Genomic DNA, 17982 nt, shown 5'->3' on the forward strand with positions numbered 1-17982 from the left:
GGGTTGATGTTACAGAGCTGTAAATCTGTGAACCTGCTCAAGACACTGGTTATGTAAGGTAAAAGAAATAAATAAATAAAAGGCATAAAACACAGAAAATTTACTAGAAATAATACTGCAATGTACTGTACTGTAACGTGAGTTGATCTGGGTTTTTTTTTTCATCTGACAACAATTTCTACACAAAATACATTTGTTAACAATATCCAACTTCTTTTCTAGGAAGTAAAAGATTAAATGTTGATATAATTTGGTTTAAATCCTATAAAAAAAAAACATGACTTCTCAGATTTAAACCAATAAAGTTTTATTCCCTGGCAATAAATTATGGGAAACTTTTTTCTTTTTTTGTCTCTGTGTTTAAAGAATTAAATGATGACTTAAGGATGGATTTCAGTGTTTTCTTTCTTTACTCAGCTGAACCGCTCAGCATTGGCCCCATGTCAATATTAAGTAGTTTAACAGCCTTTCCATTAGTCGGGGTTAAATTAATTGATTGGCTGGTCCTTTCCTATTAGCTTCAGTTTAAATATTTCATAAAATAAAAAAATTTAAAATTATTTTGACTGAGATGGCGCTTTGTGCAAATAATACATAAATTACCAGTTTTATCTCTAACATTATATAAATATTTATTATTATTATTATTATTATTATTATTATTATTATTATTATTATTATTATTAAATATATTTATTTAATAGAAAATAATACTCCTACCACATGCACTGTTAGTGTAGATAAGTATTTAGCTTAACATGCACAATATGCAGATATGCCATATCAAAACACCTTTTGATTTACAGTACGGTTGCAATTTCTTACAACTATATTGCATATTCATACTATTGCATATTTCAGGTCATGAATTTACTTGGTTGGATGTGTCAAGGACTGCTCAATGTATGTTTAGTTAGGTATATCTATAGATTTAATATGTGTAACTCAATTAATCAATTCAAACTTCAACTGAAAAAAAAAAAAAAAAAAAAAAAAAAAAATCATCAAGTAGCCTTACTGGAAGATTTGCTTATGATTCAGCTGCCTTTAACTAGCAGAGGGTAACACTGCACATACTAGCAGACTATTGTGGAAGCCCATTTGGGCTTGTAAGTTAAAAAAAAAGGAAAAGTTAAAAAATGATGATAATTACGAGCTACTTCCTCATGATTAAGAGATACTATGTCAAATTCATCATTACGAGATAGTATCTCATAGTAAGCTATAACTCTCTATCTATCTATCTATCTATCTATCTATCTATCTATCTATCTATCTATCTATCTATCTATCTATCTATCTAGGGAGTCTAAAAGGAACAAAGAAATTGTTTTATCTAATTAAAACATAAAAAGTTGGGGGGCAGTAATGTGATAATTGTATCATAAAAGTCACAATGATGTTATGTTTATCAGTTTGGTCAAACCCCTGAAGTTCCAAAAGATGTCAAAGAAACATTAAAACATCTAATGACTGTCAATAAGAAATACACCTCTAATCAAAACAAACATCAAATTGAGAATGTGTCATGGAAATAGCAGGAGCATTAAGATAGCAGCATAACCGTTAATGTAAACTTTACTTAATCGACCCCAGATAAATCGATTCGATCGAATCATCGGCCTGGTATTATACGTCCTGCGTAGCCCTTGCTACTTCCTTTATGCTAAACGTCACAGCCATGGCACCGATCGTAAGTGGCTAAACTGCTAATTTAACCACTTTTCAACCATATACTAAAGTTTACCTTCTGCATTCAGAGGCGTGTGTGAAGTTGATCTACAGAAATAAAGCACCCATGGGTGTTTTTGAGAGTTTTAAAAGCTTCATTGACTGTGTCGGCGAACACCACGTTGTGATATCCGTTAAATGTTGCGCTAGTAGCTGCACTACGTCACGTTTCGCCAGTTTCATGTTATCATGAATGTCCTATTGTTTTGAAACTACCTTTCAGCTAAAAAAAAAGCTAAAAAAAAAAAAAAAAGGTCCCATGTGGGTCAATAACTGTGTCTCAGAGACTGATGTAGCCCTTTGACTCTCAGAAAAAGCAGATGGTGAAGAAGCCAGGTGGGAGGAAGAAGAAGCAGATCCTGAAGTTCACCCTGGACTGCACTCACCCTGTCGAGGATGGTATCATGGACGCTGCCAACTTTGTGAGTTGACATGATCAGACTTGAGACATAGCTTGTTTGTTGAGTAATGAACGGCAGACTCTCACCCCAGAGAGTCAAATACTGCTGATTGTGATCATATGGGTGCAAAATGGTGTAATATATGAAACTTTGTGGCCTTATTTTATGGTTGTCTAACTTTACATGGACAAAAGTTAACCAAACTGGACTTATTCTGGTTGAACTGACAGTTTTTTTCGTTACAAAGAAATCCCCTTGTGGTCCCATAGACCTTTTCCCTACAAAGCACAAGCTTTAAATCAGGGGTCCCCAAACTTTTTCTTGTCAGGGCGAAACAACTTTTCCCTCTCTGATGGAGGGGGCCAGGGTCAGTTTTTAAAAAACAGTGTGACAATCAGAGGTGTCCAATCGTAAATATTTATTGTTTCCCAGGCAGCCACACATAACCAAATAATAACCCTTTCTGGGATCTTGACAGGAAAAAAAAGTAAGAAAATAGATAATAACACTATTTATGAAATAAATAATAACTAAATAACCATTTTCAGGTTTTTCACAGAAAAAAAGACCATGAAATATTAACTTTCTTGTAGACACCACTGTTTGCAGCTCTCTCTCATTAACTTTACTCTGAAAACCAGAAAGCAAGCAGGCTAAGAAACCGAACTAAGTGATACAACACCTACCACTACAATACATTTCACTTCCATTATGCTGGTATAACAGGATTTTTTTTTTATTTAATGAGGGGTTTCAGATATTGCATAATCTGCAGAAGGGTGGAATAGAAAGTTAAATTCTATGCATGTGTAAGTCTCGACCACGTGGCCAGACTGAAAAAAAACATAATGCCCCTCTGTTATTGTTCAGGGGGCCAGGCAAAATGTGGAGACGGGCTGCATCCGGCCCCCAGGCCATAGTTTGGGGACCACTGCTTTAAATGCTTAGCTTGTGCAACTTTCAAATCACTAAGTTTGCCACAAACTCTGAGTAAATCCCACAGGAAAGTTTGAAGAGATACAAACACACAAAAAGCGTGTAATTCTGGATTGCAAAGTCGGCAATAATTGCAATAATAAGTTTTAAGTGTGCTGGGAAGGTTGATTTTAAAGATGTCATCCCTAGGATGTAGGTGCACTTCAGTTGGTAACAGGTGATGTTGCATGCCATCCGTTGCTCTCTCCTCACACTTCCTGTCTCCTTCCTCTGATCAAAACAATCAAAACCACAAAATAGATAACAATTAGATAAAAGAGGAGGCAGTGCACTTGTCTTCTCTCTTTAAGCTTGACTTTGCGTTGAGTGAACCTGCAAGGTGTAACTGTTTGTTTCGTCTGCACATACAGGAGAAGTTCCTGCAGGAGCGCATCAAGGTGAACGGCAAAGCTGGAAACCTCGGAGGTGGCGTGGTGGCCATTGAAAGGAGCAAGAGTAAAATCGCAGTGAACTCTGAAGTTCCTTTCTCAAAGAGGTACAAAACAAATCTGTCCCCAAAACTTGCATTTATCAGTCAAGTTTTAATTCAAAAGTTAGAGTCATGTTTGTCTTTAAGTCAGCTTTTACTCGTTTCCCATATTTTCCAGTGCAAGTAATTATTCTGATTCCTGTGGTGTGAAATCACTTGCTACTTGTGTAAAGTGAGTGGACATTATCGAAGTCATGGCACATTTCCCTTCATTGTGAAATATGTCTTAATTTTTTTTGTAGTTTCTTCAAGCTGCACTGATCCCCCCCCCCCAAAGAAAAAAAAAAAAAGAACAAAAAACAAAAAAAACAAACATCTTCAGTTTGTGAATCCATGATTCTCTCTGGAAAACTAAAAGAAAGTTGAGAATTGTTTGGTCTTTCTCCTTCATCTCCTTCTAGTATCAACTTGTGAAGCATACTATTGCAAACAATGGAAATGTACCTTTTTTTTCTCTTTTGTTTGAATGAAAGACTGGTTCAGAATGAAAGGTTTGGTCCCAAAAGTAACAGCTGGTGTCTTGTTGGGCTGGCTCACTGCCTCAGACTCAAAATGTGACTGAGGTTTGTGGTTAACCACGTTTAGGAAACTTGGGTCCACTCATCTCTTTATCCCTGTGCAGCTCTGTGTGCGAAGCCTGACACGTATTTCTAACAGCTGAGTTTACTTAGCCTTCATCACTGCAGCCTAAACTGTTCACATTATTATTTACTCTAACACAGACTCCCACTGTTCTTAAAACTATTGATTTCCAATTTCAGTATTTCAGCTGAAGTGTAGTGATGATGATCGTTTATAAAAGGCAGTGTGAGCAAAACATTAAAATACTGGAGTATACTTTTGTAAGATTACCAACTTTTTAAATAAGATGATTAGGTTTAAAAATACAAATGAACTCAGGACAACAGATTATCTGTCACTGAGCTTTTGGAAAGTTAGAAAAATATCAGAATTTGTCACTCAACTTCACAACCTTTTTTGCCTTCAGAATCTAAATTTATATCCAGTGCTGTCCAATCAAAAACAGTATCTGCATTTTTGATGTATCAAGAAGTGCTGTCAGCTGTTTTTGAGTTACAAAATCTCTGCTGAAAAGAGCAGTTTTAGATTTGAAAAGCAAAAATCATGTTCAACACAGTGCTAAACAATGTCAGTGAAATCCAAGAACACCACCAGCAGAGGGGGACTCTGACTCTTCTGATCAGAAATGAGGCTCTTGATACTATGACTGGAAAGTAACAGGCAGGGGCTGCTTTCAGTATATCTGCTGTGATCATTTTAACCTCCACAGGTAATACTTCATTTATTGATTTCAGGCACATAAGTCCATATGAACATAAACAACGTACATATAGGGTTTGTATAGTCAGAAAAGCCTGGAGAAAACGTAAAATTGACAAATAAATTCAGGCATGGAAAAGCCTTAGTAAAAAATAAGCCAGAAAGTTAGGAGCAGTTACATAAGTCTGCTTCACAAATAACCCAAAAATATACATGTATAGCAGAGATTATGTGGTCTGTGAACAGATGTCAGCTTTTATGATGATGACATTTGTTTTTACTCAGGCAACAAAAGCTTGTAATAAATTTGATTAATACAGTAACATATCCAGAAACTCTCTGGTGCAGACCTGAAGCAAGAGATTCACAAGAAAAAGTTCTTTCTTTAAACTCATATCACCATGACTGTTTTTCTTTTTACCATTTCTCTCAGGTACTTGAAGTACCTCACCAAGAAGTACCTGAAAAAGAACAACCTCAGGGACTGGCTGCGAGTTGTGGCCAACACCAAAGAGAGCTATGAGCTGCGCTACTTCCAGATCAACCAGGATGAAGAGGAGGAAGAAGAAGATTAAAGAGAGCATTATTTCTAATAAAAAAGTGAAACAGAGGAGACAGTCTTTATTTTCTTGCTCTAAACAGGCATCATTTTGTTGAATTGTAATCATAAACAGTATAACCAGAGTTAAAAACGTCATACTGTATGTGTAGCTGCATTGATTAACTGAAAATCCCCTTCATAAAATATCCAGAGATTCTGGTGGTATTTCCAGAAGAAAATCTATTACTTTACAAAAAAAAAAAAAAAAAAAAAAGATTAACAGATTGTTAATTGTTGACTTTACTAAGTTGATATCTGGTTATATGTTTTGTTAAAAACCCAAATTTATGTATTGGTTCTTTTAATCCCTTGAGAGACATTTCCAAAATTTGATTTTGGCGCCTCCCGCAGGCTAAGAAGTACCCCCACTTCTTTCTTCTGATCATGTCCTGCACAAAGGAAACTTTTATTCTGCTCATTGAGTCAGACTTCTTGGTTGTTGAGAATTTTTGCTCTCAAAAAAGGTAACACATTTTGTTTTGAAGCTAGTTAAAAACTCATCTAACACCTGCTTCATGACCAAGGCTGAAAGCATTGGAAATAACTTCATTAAAAAAAAACAGCTATTAGTAAATTTTTGATGTGCCTCTAAAAGTCATAAAAATCTGGATCTTTGTAATTACAACCAAAACTTTTGAAAAACTTTGGCTATGTCACCTGAAGGATATTTCAAAGGATTTTATTATTCAGAATTATAACTAATTTGATTAAAATTGATCTGAACTCATTAACATTATCTAAAAATGAAAATACAATACTAAGTTAATTACTGTATTTAACTTTAGTTAACTCACCGAGACTTAAACTCCTAAGAGATTTTTTTCTTCTCTGGCACCTAACTTAAAATATTATGTCATAAAAAGAAAAAAAAAATCATTTGTTTTGGTGTCATTTTTATAGGAAAATCAAAATCAGAATACGTAGTTACGTAATTCCAGACGTAAAAACCCGTAGATAAGTAGCCCATTGTTCTCAAATTGCCCCCAAAACGACACTAAACCAACAAATAGGTCGCGTAAAAACAAAAAGGGTTGAGGCATTGTTCAGCCTGTCCTGTTAGGACACTTGCTGCTCTGTTTTGTGTATTTTGGAGCTTTACTCGTAAAGTTGAGACTCTCTGTCTCTCTACGTGAGCTCTCTGTGGGGCATCCTGTGCTACAGCTGTGGTAACCTTGACAACAGTTAGACCACAGGCAGGCAGGACTCCTCTCACAGCAGGCAGCCATCAGCCGGCACTTGTCTCAACCTTATTCTTTATTATTTCTGCCTTTTTTTGTAGTTTTCTTTTTCGGGGGGAGGATAGAGAAGAAGATTCTACCTTAAATTTCCCGCGGTGATGCACCCTCCTGTGAAATAAATATGTGTATTAATGTTTGGAGTACAGGCTGAGTGAAGCGAGCAGCAGAAGTTTCTGTCTCTATTCTCTGGACTTCCAAAGGCGACAGGCGCGGGACTCTATCCGGCTCATACCGGTGCACATGGCGCTTCTGCACGCTGTTTTTCTATTTTTTTGCACACTACTAGTTAAAGTGGTAACTAGGAGAGTACGACTAACTAGTTGTGGGTGATATTATGGGATGCATCGTCATGGCAACAGACCAGACGTCACAATCTGGGCATGTGTGTTCCATTTTTGTCTTTCTTATTTTTCAGACTGGAAGACCTGGATAGAGATCAGTGGAATAAAAATAAAAGACAGACATGTTTTTAATTTTGTAGTCCCGGAGAGAGAGCCCACGAGTCAGTGCAAAAAAATTAAAATTTAAAAAAATTCACAGAGCGAGGATTAGATTTCTTTTTTGGGTGAAGAAAGAGCCTGGGCTGCGGCGTCTGGAGGGTTAACTTTCAGTATTCTCAGTCTAAAAGGGGTTTGGGGGCTATGAGATAAAGATGCCGGGGTCGCTGAGTAATGAAGACGAGGGACAGGACGACATGGATTTTGAAGACGATATGCCAGGTGAGGGGAAGAGGGAAGGGGGGAGGCGGGGTGTCCTTCACATTATTTTTGCGCCGCTACGCCTTGAATGCGGGGAAAAGGGCTTGTCCTGCGTTCCTGAGACCAGAGAGGAGGAAGAGGAGGAGGAGGAGGGGTGGGGTGCAATAAGCAGAGTCATGCTATTATTTTTTGCACGACCTAGTGTCTTAAAGGTGGGATCAGGTTTTTCGGTGAATGTGCCTCCGGCTGTCCTCACATCCTGCCTGAATTTGGGGGCATGATGCAAACCGCTGCTGCATGCTTTCTGCAGGCTGCTTTGTGCATGCGTGTGCGAGTGGATTTCTCAACCTTAGAGCTCAACTTAGCTTCCCAGAGCTGTTAAAACACATGACATTTTATCCTGTGCTGTGTCGGTGTGTGCTATGGTATGTGTGCATGTGCTTTTAAGTAGAAATAAGCTGCAGTGACAATATCCCTGCTCCCTTTGCTGTCAACCTTTGCTCCAACTTTGAATGTTTTTTTCCAGCTCTGCATGGCCGCAGAGGTGTGAAAGCCACGTGCAGGCTACAGTAAACACTGCTTATCTAAGTGTGTCCCAGCCCGGACCCTCCTGTGGGCACTGTGGCTGACCACGGAGAGGTTAGGTCAGCAGCATCCCTGCAGCTCTAGGTCGTGCTCTCACTGAAATTAACTGTAACCCACATAGTTGCAATGCAGCTCACTGGCTTCTCTTCTCAGGGGTTGCTTGGCTTCATGCAAAGCCAAATGTGTGCTCTATATTCCTTTTGTGGGTGTTGAATTAATCTCTGGCAAACATCCAACTGAAGTATGAATGGTATAAACACTCCTTAAAGAATATTTAAGAATTAGTCAGGGCTCTGGGGATGTTTGAATCACCAGTTTATGATCTACAGAAAAGAAACCAAAATGATGCTTTTTTTGTTTTCTAACTTTGCCAGGCTGATGTGGTTGATGTCAGTGCACCCAGATTTATATCTAAAAGTGTGACTTTAACCAGAAAGCTCCCGATTTCTCGAGGAAACTCCACTCACGATGTCAGGTTGGGTAAAATTACGGGTACCTACATCATACAACTGGTGCATCATGACTTCCCCTCCTCTGGTTATTAGATAAACCCTGATGGGATTAGCTTCAGGGCATGGCTGCCATGTGCTAACTGGGTTGTGTGTCATGTGCAGCCAGGAGACAGCTTCATCAGCATCCTCCGTACATCTGTCTCAGTCAAACCAGGTCCTCACTCTCTGAGGATCCATTCCCTGCTCCCTCAGATCTTAAGACGTACCTTGCTTTAGCTGCTCTTTGTTATATTAGCCTACAGTTAGTATTTATCTGTTTATGCCAATGAGAGAAATGCACCTTATTATGAAAACTTTGCAACTTTTTCATGCTTTTGCAGCTTTTTCTTGCAATTTAACAGAATTTTCTTGCACCCTGCAGGGCTGCATATTCAGGCACGGTCACACCATAGTGTCAGTTTGTCAAATGCATGCAACAGATTCCTATTTATCTCTTTAGTTGCAGCTTGATTCAAGAATCTTGTGGTTCAATGTCAAGGACAAGACCCAGAGGATGTCGTGTCTCTCCTTTTAAAACCATTCCGCAAAGTTTTTATTGCTACAAAACCAATACACTGAAAGTACAGTGTGCAGAAATTGGAACATTATTAAAATGTAGTGTTTACCCTTGGGACAGTAGCCCTTTAGGGCGCTCCTGTGATGCTTTCGATCTACTATTTGATAAGTTTTTAGTCACAAATGTGGAAAAAAAAAATATTTTGAGCACAACAAAATTTCTGTCTCCCAAAGTCACGTAGGTTGTTAGTTTGTCTCTTAAGTAATGCTGTAGAAAGATAGTGGAGGAAGAGAACTTAGTCATTCTGAGTTAAAAAAAGAGGTTTACATATTTACATGATTATGAGCTAACTTAAACATACTTGCCATTGTTACATCCCATTTCTACCACCAGCTTAGTTCCTGCAAACTGCACCTCTATGCAGCGTTTAAACACCTGACACAGTATTTGTTGTGTTTGGTAATCACGAGCCACAGACATACATACGACTCCATCCAGATGAAGGATCAGAGCAGGAAATGTTTTATCTAGCAGCTGCAAAGGCAAAAGAAACATTTAGCAACAATACCAGGAAGTTAATGAAAAATTTTCACATAACACCGTTGCCATGGTGCATTTCTTGCTCTCTCTTCATGCTGAAGGTCTTCAACCTCCAGAGCTTTTTGTTTGTCTGTCACAACATTAATTACAGTATTGTTTGTGTAACCAGCACTGCGGAGTGTTTCTAAAACACACAAATGATTTTCCATGCAAGGCAAGGTTTTAAAGAAGGCTTTTTTCAAAATTTAAACTAATTTATTTTTGTATTTTTAAACACAATGTTTTCGTTGGTGTGGATTATTAGCTTGCTTGCTTTTGAAGGTGTGCAGTACGCAGACAAAAAGACAGACAGAGCAAGAGAAGGAAGGGGGAGAGCAGTGCTGAGCGGTTGAGGCATCATCTATGATGTGACTGCCAGCCGTAGCCTGAGGGAGAACACAAGCACTGATGCGTGTCCCCAATAACCCCAGCGTGGGTTAAACATGTATGAGAGAGGAGAGGTGCGATTGATTACGGCAGCTGAGTGAAGATATGTGAGAGGTAATCCAGTTTGAGAAATCACAACATTTTCATGTGTCAGTCAGAATTATTCCAGGTCATCTTTGAAGTCATCTGGTGTTGAGAATAAGCATATCAAAGGATTCTCCACTGTAGTGAAGCGTGAACGTGTAAAAAGTCACTTGACCCTGCTAACGTAAGACAGCATCATGTGTTTGTGTCTTCATAAAAGCCTTGTTGATAAAATGCGTCCCTCATCAATGTTTTGGTTTCATTTTTATAAATTTGCTGTTTTTCTCAATCTTACAGAGATGCATATCTTTTGTTCCACTGCGGAAATATTTTACAATCTCCACCGCTTCAAAGTGACAGACAAGGTCAGGCATCCCGGTCAGATTCCTCCCCTAATCGAGATGCTTCCATGCAATTAAAACCCAACAAAGTAGAACCAGGTCCCACGGGGGGCTTCAGACCCCTTAACGCTATCCTATCACAGCGTGTATTTGTTGTGGCACATAAAGTGTCCTAATTCCCTTTGTTTCACTGCGGGTGCTTACACTGTCACAGATTGTTCCATTGTGTTTTCCCTTTTAATTGTTTTGCGCTTCCCTAAAATTGAAAAGATTATCATGGGCTTTTGTGTGCCTACAAATGTTATCCCCAATTGGAAAAGGGGTCTATTTTTGGATCCCTCACTGTGAAAGTTGACACCATTTTTTTTCCTGCTGCGCGTGCTCGATGCCAGCACATGAAGGATGCTTCTTTTTGTGCATGTGTGCATGAGTGGTGCCGCATTTGAGTCTGTTTAATGTCCTACATGTTAGGATCTTCTGCATATATTTCGTGTCATCATGATATCGTTTTAACAGCACTCCTTAGGCTTTATCTTTCCATCGCTTTGATGATGAGATTTTCTATTAATAGTCCAAGGATGTCTTTGTCTGACGGCGTCACAGGCCTCGGCTATAAGCGCTTAATCAATGAGGAGGGGAAGAAATTACTGCTTTGTTCTTCCTCCTTCATGGCGAGCAATGCTGGGCAACATTAAGTGTGTATTTCCACACAGGGGCCAGCTGAAAAAGGGCTAATGTGCTCTCCAGTAAACTGTAGCTTCCTCACTTGGGAGCCGCTCATGAATCTCCCCTCTAATGGGTCAGTCCGGTGGCCAAGCCCTTGCAGGAAGGTCAGAACTGTGTCTGTGCCATCCGTCCACACTTTACAGAGGGTTTGTTTGCCAAGTTGAGCTCTGGGCCTCTTTCAAACAGAATCTGGTGCCAGACCTTCCTGTGCCACATGACTGAGCAACCTTCCCCCCCTAATAACACCTGGCACAGCCTGCTCCACACACCAAGCAGAGAGATTATCATTCCCCTGATGGCTTTCCCTTTGGGGAATTCACAGGCCATTTAGTGCAGGCAGCTTTCAGGTTAGAAGGCAATGCAGGTGTTAAACACAGACATTTATTCAATTTGTTTTTTAATGAAATGCATCGCTGTCACTGTTCCTGAAATAGATGCACTACAGAGAGAAGGTTTGTACCAGTGTTTGATATTTGTTTGATTTTTAACAAGTCTGTGTGAGCTGTGAGGCTCTGCTGCCGGTGGTCATACTTTGAGGTCAATGCTAACATAAGCCTGTAAATATGCTAACAATGAATTGTTAATTTTTTTTGTTGCATTTTTTTCATTTTTTTTGTCTGTATCAAAATTGGTTAGTTCCACACAATACGAATACAGTTGAATTCAAACTGCTGCATGAAAAAAAAAACTACTAAAATGAAGTGTCTTTTTTACAAAATAAGTTCAGTGTTTTAGCAGAGTGTACAAACAGCTTTTAATGGTATAAACATTTAACACAGCTGGGCTTCAAGTTAAAGGCTAAAATCTGCGTACCTAAAAATCTGCTAACATTTAGTCTGAAATTGTCTGAAATTTACTACAAATCTGAATTCAACACTTTGTACATATGTACTTTTGATACATAAAGTGAATGGTTAGCATCTTATTTTGGCCTGTTAGCATGGCAGCACATTCACTTTTTAGTACTTTCCCAAATTACAAATTAGGATGGAGGGAGAATTTTTAAAGGTTATATATCCACCAGCCTTGCTTTTATGTACTTGATCATGCAACAACACTGTATAAGTGTGATAAGCTTCTCCACCGCCATTGTTGTTGACAAGTTGTAATCAGAAGTTTCACCTTTTCTGGATTTTGAAAGGTTATTGATGGAAAAGTGGCATTGATGAAAATACCTGTGTGCCACAAGAGTGTTGTGGCTGCAGCAATGAAGAACATTTGATACTAAGTGATAAAAACGCTGAAGTGCATTAACTGTTTAGAAAACAGGTGCTTACTTGTGCAAAAACTGCCAGTAGTGGACACAAGCAGGGTGCAAAAGCACACTTGTGGCTTGTAAAACAACAGTTTTGACATCTATGGTGATGTTAGAAAACAGCTAGCATTAGCAACTGCTCTTATCAAGGAATTTACTGCTCTCCAGGTATTGTTGATCACCTACAAAAAGTAACATCAGTGAGGCCTCCAGAGGAAATCTTATCAAGCTGGACATATTTTCAACCTTTCAAGTAGGGACACTTTTATCTGACCACAAACCCACATGTTTGAACCCATGGTACAGTTGGGTTTTTATCAATGCGCCATTCAACACTGTGAAAAGTGCCTCAGTGAATAATAAACCTTATCCCTCATGATCAACCAATATGCCATCAGCAGCTTAGTAGCATGACGTGCAATGATTGTCACAGTTGTCTCTGCTTTACTAAGAGTGAGTATTAGGCACTCAAGGCCTGTTTCACTGTTCCTCCAGTAAAAGCTCTGGTGGTAAGAAAAGGAGCCTGTTTGCTTCACTGAAGTCGGCAACAACCTGACTTCAAGCCTGTACCCAATGGTTGTGTTTACTTGTTTTAACAAGGCTTTGTGCGCTAGCAATTCCACTACAAGGGAAGGCACACTTGCAGGGTTTGCAAAGAGCAGCATAGTCATTGCATGGGTCTTTCATATTGAAGCTTAAACTCTCCTGAAGCTTTCTAGAAAGCAACTAACGTGGAGCCACAAGTCCTGTAAGGGCAGAATACACCAGATTTGTCTCCAATCAATCTCTAGCTTGTAAATGGGATGTTTCAGGTCAAACTGCAATGCATGGCTACCCTAACACAGATGTGTGGGCATCAAGTGTGAGGTAATGTTAGCATTCAGCCTACTCTTAGCCTATTTAACTATTGGTTGGGAAATAGTGTTTCCTGTTATATTGTTTACCTCTGGGAAACCGTTAGCTTGGAAGCGATTCTCATAATTCTACACTGCCTCATATGTTTTCACTTATTTTTACTTGAAGTATGGCCCAATGACCCTCAGATATTTGTCTCTGTTGACATCCCTGCTTTGCATTTTGGAAAACAACATTTTAGCAAATGGCAATTAATCAAAACATTTTTGACTTATAAGTACAAACATTCACTTCATGGTGGCATCAGAAAAATGTCTTAGGACCTTGAAAGTTGTAAGAATTTGTCATCTCGATCAAAAATGTCAGTCCAACTTTCTGAGACATTTTAGTTTTGACAAAGTGGTAGGATTACTAACAGGCTCATATCGCTGCAAGAGCCAGTGATTTTACACAGACCCAACTTGTAAAACCTACATCAGAAAAACTACACAGCTTCTGTCAAGAGTGAGTGATTTCTGTACACGAAGCTGAACCAGGGACAACCTTTGATGTATCTAATCAGTGACTTGTGGTCAACGTGTCAGTCAGGGCTCATTCTCACAGAAAAGAAGGTGCAGGCAGAGAAAAGATCTGTGCGATGTTTTGTAATTCAGGGCCTTTTCCATCTGCATCTAAGCAGTGTCATCATCAGTGCATCTAAGAGAGATGTTAGGCTTACTGCAGCGCCTTCATGGCTTGCCTGGCAGGCGGCTAGGATACATCTGAGACATGAAAGAGCTCCCTGTTTGAGAAACTGGATACATAAAGTGAAGGCTTTATTTAGAAAGAGAGAAACAAAGCAGGGAGAAACATGTGGGTTCGGTTTGAGGCAGACAAGAAGAATGTGGAGACAAAAAAGAGATAGTCAGACGCTTTGATTGTAGATGGGTGATCTATGTACAGTCTATGTATAGAAAATGTAGAAGAATAGGATCTAACGCAGAGTTTCTTAAAGATTCCTCGACACTGACTCATCCATACTGCTTCAAGAAGTCACCCTGAACAGGGCTGTTATTCTGAGCCATCAGGCGTGACATTTTAGACCGTCTTTAGATGAGCTGATGAATATGTGCATGCTTCCACATTGCACACTGGATTGTCCTTGGACATTTTGATCAAGGAGAAAAATCATGACACAGTCGCGTTAGCGTCTAATGTTTAGGTTTGTGGCTTTACACTGTTTTGTGAGAGTTGCATTCATTGCAGCCTTGGATTTAAGTGTCCAAGACTGCATTCACTCAAGTTTGGGGGCCTCATACAAGAGAGCATGTTAAATAGATCAGATGACTTAAATATCAAAACTAGCTGGATTAAGTTAAATGGACTTAGCTCAACTGTTGCTATAGGCTAAGACCAGCAGTCTAAAGCCCCGTTTCCACCAAGCAGTCCAGTTTTGATCAGTACAGTTTGGAATGGGTTGGCACAGCCACCTGTGCCTCTCGTGGTAGGTGGCTTGTAAGCCGGATGCCGATAGCCCCATCAGTTAAATAATAGTGACGCCATAGCATCGAGACACAGTGTACACCGCTAATAAATCCAACAACTCAACTCAACTTTATTTATAAAGCACTTTAAAACTACCTTAGTTGAAACAGAGTGCTGTACATAAAAGTAGTACAGGAATAAATAAGTAAATAAAACAAATAAATCATTAAAACAAAGGTGCACATAGTAAAATAAATTGTGACATTGTTCTAAAAATAATTTAAAACATGAAACAATTAATAAAAAACTAAACAGACTGTAAAATCACTAAAACATGAGCAGAGTCTCAAGCTGGGTTAGAAGCCAAAGGATAAAAATGGGTTTTAAGACTTGTTTTGAAACAAAGACGAAAAACGCGACAGAGTAAATAACGGGCAACTGGGGGGAGTCATCCAGCAATTTGTCTTCTTTGTGATTGGCATGTGGCTCTTTGTTATAAAGCCCAATCAAGTTTTGCTTTAGAAAAGGCTATATGCCACCTGGAGAAATACAGCTGCTATCGCATAGTGAGTGACGATTCTTTCGATCAATCAACAGACTGCAGTGTTGTAGCTCCACTTTCCAGGTTCAGATCAGTTTAGTCTGGCACCTCTACTGAAGGCTTGTCTTGGTTATTTGGGGATCGGTCCAAATAACCAATGGAAAATGTGTGCCGTGCTGAGACGAATCAAACTTGGTGGAAACGGGGCTTAAGCCTGTAGCAGGAACCTAAGAGCTGGTCCGGGCCTGTGCTAGCTCTAAGTGTAAACTTCACTGGAAATGAAAGTTTTAAGCCTGCTCTTAAAGTTGGAACGGTGTCTGTCTCCTGGACCCTGTCTGGTAGCTGATTCCAAAGAAGATGAGTGTGATAACTGAACGCTCAACCTCCTGTACTCCTTTTTAAGACTAAGTATTTTTGCAGCATTGATCAGCTGTTACAGGTCAATTTTGTACAAGGCAACGTGATGTGTGCATGGTATGTTAGGTAAGATTGGCTGCCAATCTTGATATTTTTTGTAGATCAGTTTGTCATGGTTCCAAGCAACAAATGCTGAAGATATTAGGAAGACATAGTAATGTCTGTATGCTCTATTTAGATGAGGCAAACACATCCTGGGAGGGATGGGTTGTGCAGCCATGCAACACTCACTTTGAAGACACATTTATATTCAATTTTGTTGGTTTAACTTCTATAAACTGAAGAAAGGTGAAACAGCAGCATTCAGAAGATGCTGACTGCAGCTGTATGTAAGTCACTCGTATCCTGTGATTAAGAACGTTCCTGAAGTGCCGTTGTTACCAAGTCTCACTTCTGACAGCAGCAGGTCCCTGAGTTCATGAACTCAGAGTTCACACACCTGCAGCACCAACTAAGTTTCTATCAAGTCTTATCCTTCCTCTCTCCCCTGATCCTGGACTGTTATTTCTGATCTTATGAATATTTTACAGTCCTTTGACTTTTTTAAAGTGGGGTTGGTATTTTACATCAAAATATTGGGTTTCAGAAACCACAGATTACCCCGTTAGCACTTTTCATCTGGTGGACAACAAGACGACCACAGATTAAAGCCTCAAAGTCACTGATGTGTGCTGGTACCTCCTGTGTGCGTTGCTAAAAAGAGGATAAGTGGTTGGTGGGGTTGGTGCATCTACTACACAGGAATCCCTCCTCCCCAATCTCTCACTCCACTTACCCAGGGGAGTGGTAGACTGCAGGGCTAGTGTTGCCTGATTGACTCTGATACATGTGCTGCATATTTCATGCCCTCCAGTCTGTCTGTGTGAGACAGAGAGGGAGAGGGAGACATACAGATAGATGGATCCACAGAAGAAGATGGAGAGACAGTCAGAGACACAGAGGGAGAAAGAAAACAAGATCAGATCGACCTTTTTGAGGAGGTTGCATCCTGTGTGTATTTCTCTGTTTGTCTCTTTATCGTGATGTATTGTTTGGGACTGTCTCGCTTCCTTTCTTACTCCTCTGTGACCCACTATGGCATCAGAAGAGTCTGCTGTGCTCAGCAGTCAGCACGTTGGCACACAGCAGCTCCGAGACAGTACAGCTGACAAGCAGCAGCAGGTCGCTTTAGTCCCAGCGAGCGTTAAAGGCTGAGAGATATGCTCAGTATACCTCAGTGGTCCTCCTGGGAGCTCCCATTTAGCGGCAGGGCAGGCACTCCATCGTTTGGTGTGTGCTCTGACGGGTGAAGTTGATCCACGCTCACTGATGTGTGAGCGTGATGATTATTTTGCCAAGTGCTCCTGTTGCTCTGGCATTGATTCATCATTTTTATTTTATAAACACACCGTCTGACTTTTTACTTAGCTGTGCTTTTCAGCGGAAGTACGATAATTCTTGGCATCAGTTCATTTTCTTCACTCTTGTTTGATTAATTAGAATGCACTTCAAATATCAGGATTGTGTGACAAATTGCCAGAAAATAAGCAATTTAAAATCGTGTCAATGTAGATTCTCATTCATCCAGGTCTTGGTTATCCTAAAGACTGGAAAACAAGACAGCTGGACTGTTTGATGGGTTTCTATGATCAACTCCTTACTTCCAGCTTCTCCCAATTGTTGTTGTATGTTGTTGGAACTGATAAAGCCGCTTGGATGACAGGTGAAAGGTTATATATTTTTTAAAACCTCTGTTCTTAAAAAAAAGTGCCAATGTGACCCGGAAAGACATTTGTTTAAACATGGTAGCATTTTTTGCTAATCTTGCTAATAGCAATATTGCCTTCTGTTTATTTGAGGTTAAACTCAACCTAAACATAACTAAAACTGGCTTAAAGGTGGGGTCTGTGGGAAATTTCATTAATTGTTGGTAAACACAACATTCAAACTGGGCTCCCCCCTTGGCTCAGTGCCAGCAGTAGCACACACCCACACTCTCTGACCTAAACTATGCGAACACATTTACTAGCCTAGCAACCGCCTGCAGCATTGTGCTCCTACGTAGGGGAGACTTAAGAGCTGTGCGGCTGACTTGGCATGTTAGCACAAGCTAACACAACACCTGCTCAGTTGAAATCCAACTTGCGTCACTCTCCAATTACATGAAAGTAAGTGAAAACTGAGCCAAGTTTCACCTTTGCTTAGTGAAAAGCTCTTATCTGTCTGGCGTTTCCTTACGCTCTGGTTGTGTTTTTCTTCCTGCGTGCTATGTCCACTATCATAGCCACTTGGGATAGCTTCCTCCACTTGCTAATCAAGACGCAAAGTCACTTGCGCAATGAGATT

The 17982-nt window shown here is 39.7% G+C and overlaps 3 protein-coding genes across 7 annotated transcripts in view; 2 read left to right on the forward strand and 1 right to left on the reverse strand.

The window, feature by feature from the left end:
• The window catches only part of rnf207a (ring finger protein 207a), a 33509-nt gene extending 31735 nt beyond the window's left edge, over positions 1 to 1774 (reverse strand). The window contains exon 1 of the mRNA XM_074674964.1: positions 1748 to 1774. The gene's annotated coding sequence lies outside the window, so the exon portion shown is untranslated. The remainder of the gene's footprint in view (positions 1 to 1747) is intronic.
• rpl22 (ribosomal protein L22) lies at positions 1623 to 5488 on the forward strand. Its single transcript, XM_074674966.1, has 4 exons — positions 1623 to 1693; positions 2043 to 2153; positions 3479 to 3603; positions 5312 to 5488. The coding sequence occupies exons 1-4, from the start codon at positions 1664 to 1666 to the stop codon at positions 5451 to 5453; spliced, it is 408 nt and encodes a 135-aa protein (XP_074531067.1). The 5' UTR covers positions 1623 to 1663; the 3' UTR covers positions 5454 to 5488.
• Positions 5489 to 6713: 1225 nt separating this feature from the next.
• Positions 6714 to 17982, forward strand: part of chd5 (chromodomain helicase DNA binding protein 5) — a 61598-nt gene continuing 50329 nt past the window's right edge. For 2 of the 5 annotated variants that reach the window (XM_074663550.1, XM_074663467.1), the window contains exon 1: positions 6715 to 7436. In XM_074663550.1, coding sequence (XP_074519651.1) covers positions 7370 to 7436 — 67 coding nt within the window. In that variant the 5' untranslated portion in view covers positions 6715 to 7369. Of the gene's footprint in view, positions 7437 to 17982 lie in introns of all 5 variants that reach the window. The other 3 variants (XM_074663797.1, XM_074663722.1, XM_074663641.1) reach the window with 2 other exon arrangements.

This window comes from Halichoeres trimaculatus, unplaced genomic scaffold (assembly GCF_033239565.1).
Source record: "Halichoeres trimaculatus isolate MK-OKI-2021-1 unplaced genomic scaffold, fHalTri1.1 fHalTri1_scaffold_1, whole genome shotgun sequence".
Lineage (NCBI taxonomy): Eukaryota > Metazoa > Chordata > Actinopteri > Labriformes > Labridae > Halichoeres > Halichoeres trimaculatus.

Coding starts and splice junctions, on each gene's coding strand:
- rpl22 (XM_074674966.1), top strand. CDS start 1,664: ATGCTAAACGTCACAGCCATGGCACCGATC. Junction 2,154..3,478: donor TCATGGACGCTGCCAACTTT/GTGAGTTGACAT, acceptor CTGCACATACAG/GAGAAGTTCCTGCAGGAGCG. Junction 3,604..5,311: donor GAAGTTCCTTTCTCAAAGAG/GTACAAAACAAA, acceptor CATTTCTCTCAG/GTACTTGAAGTACCTCACCA.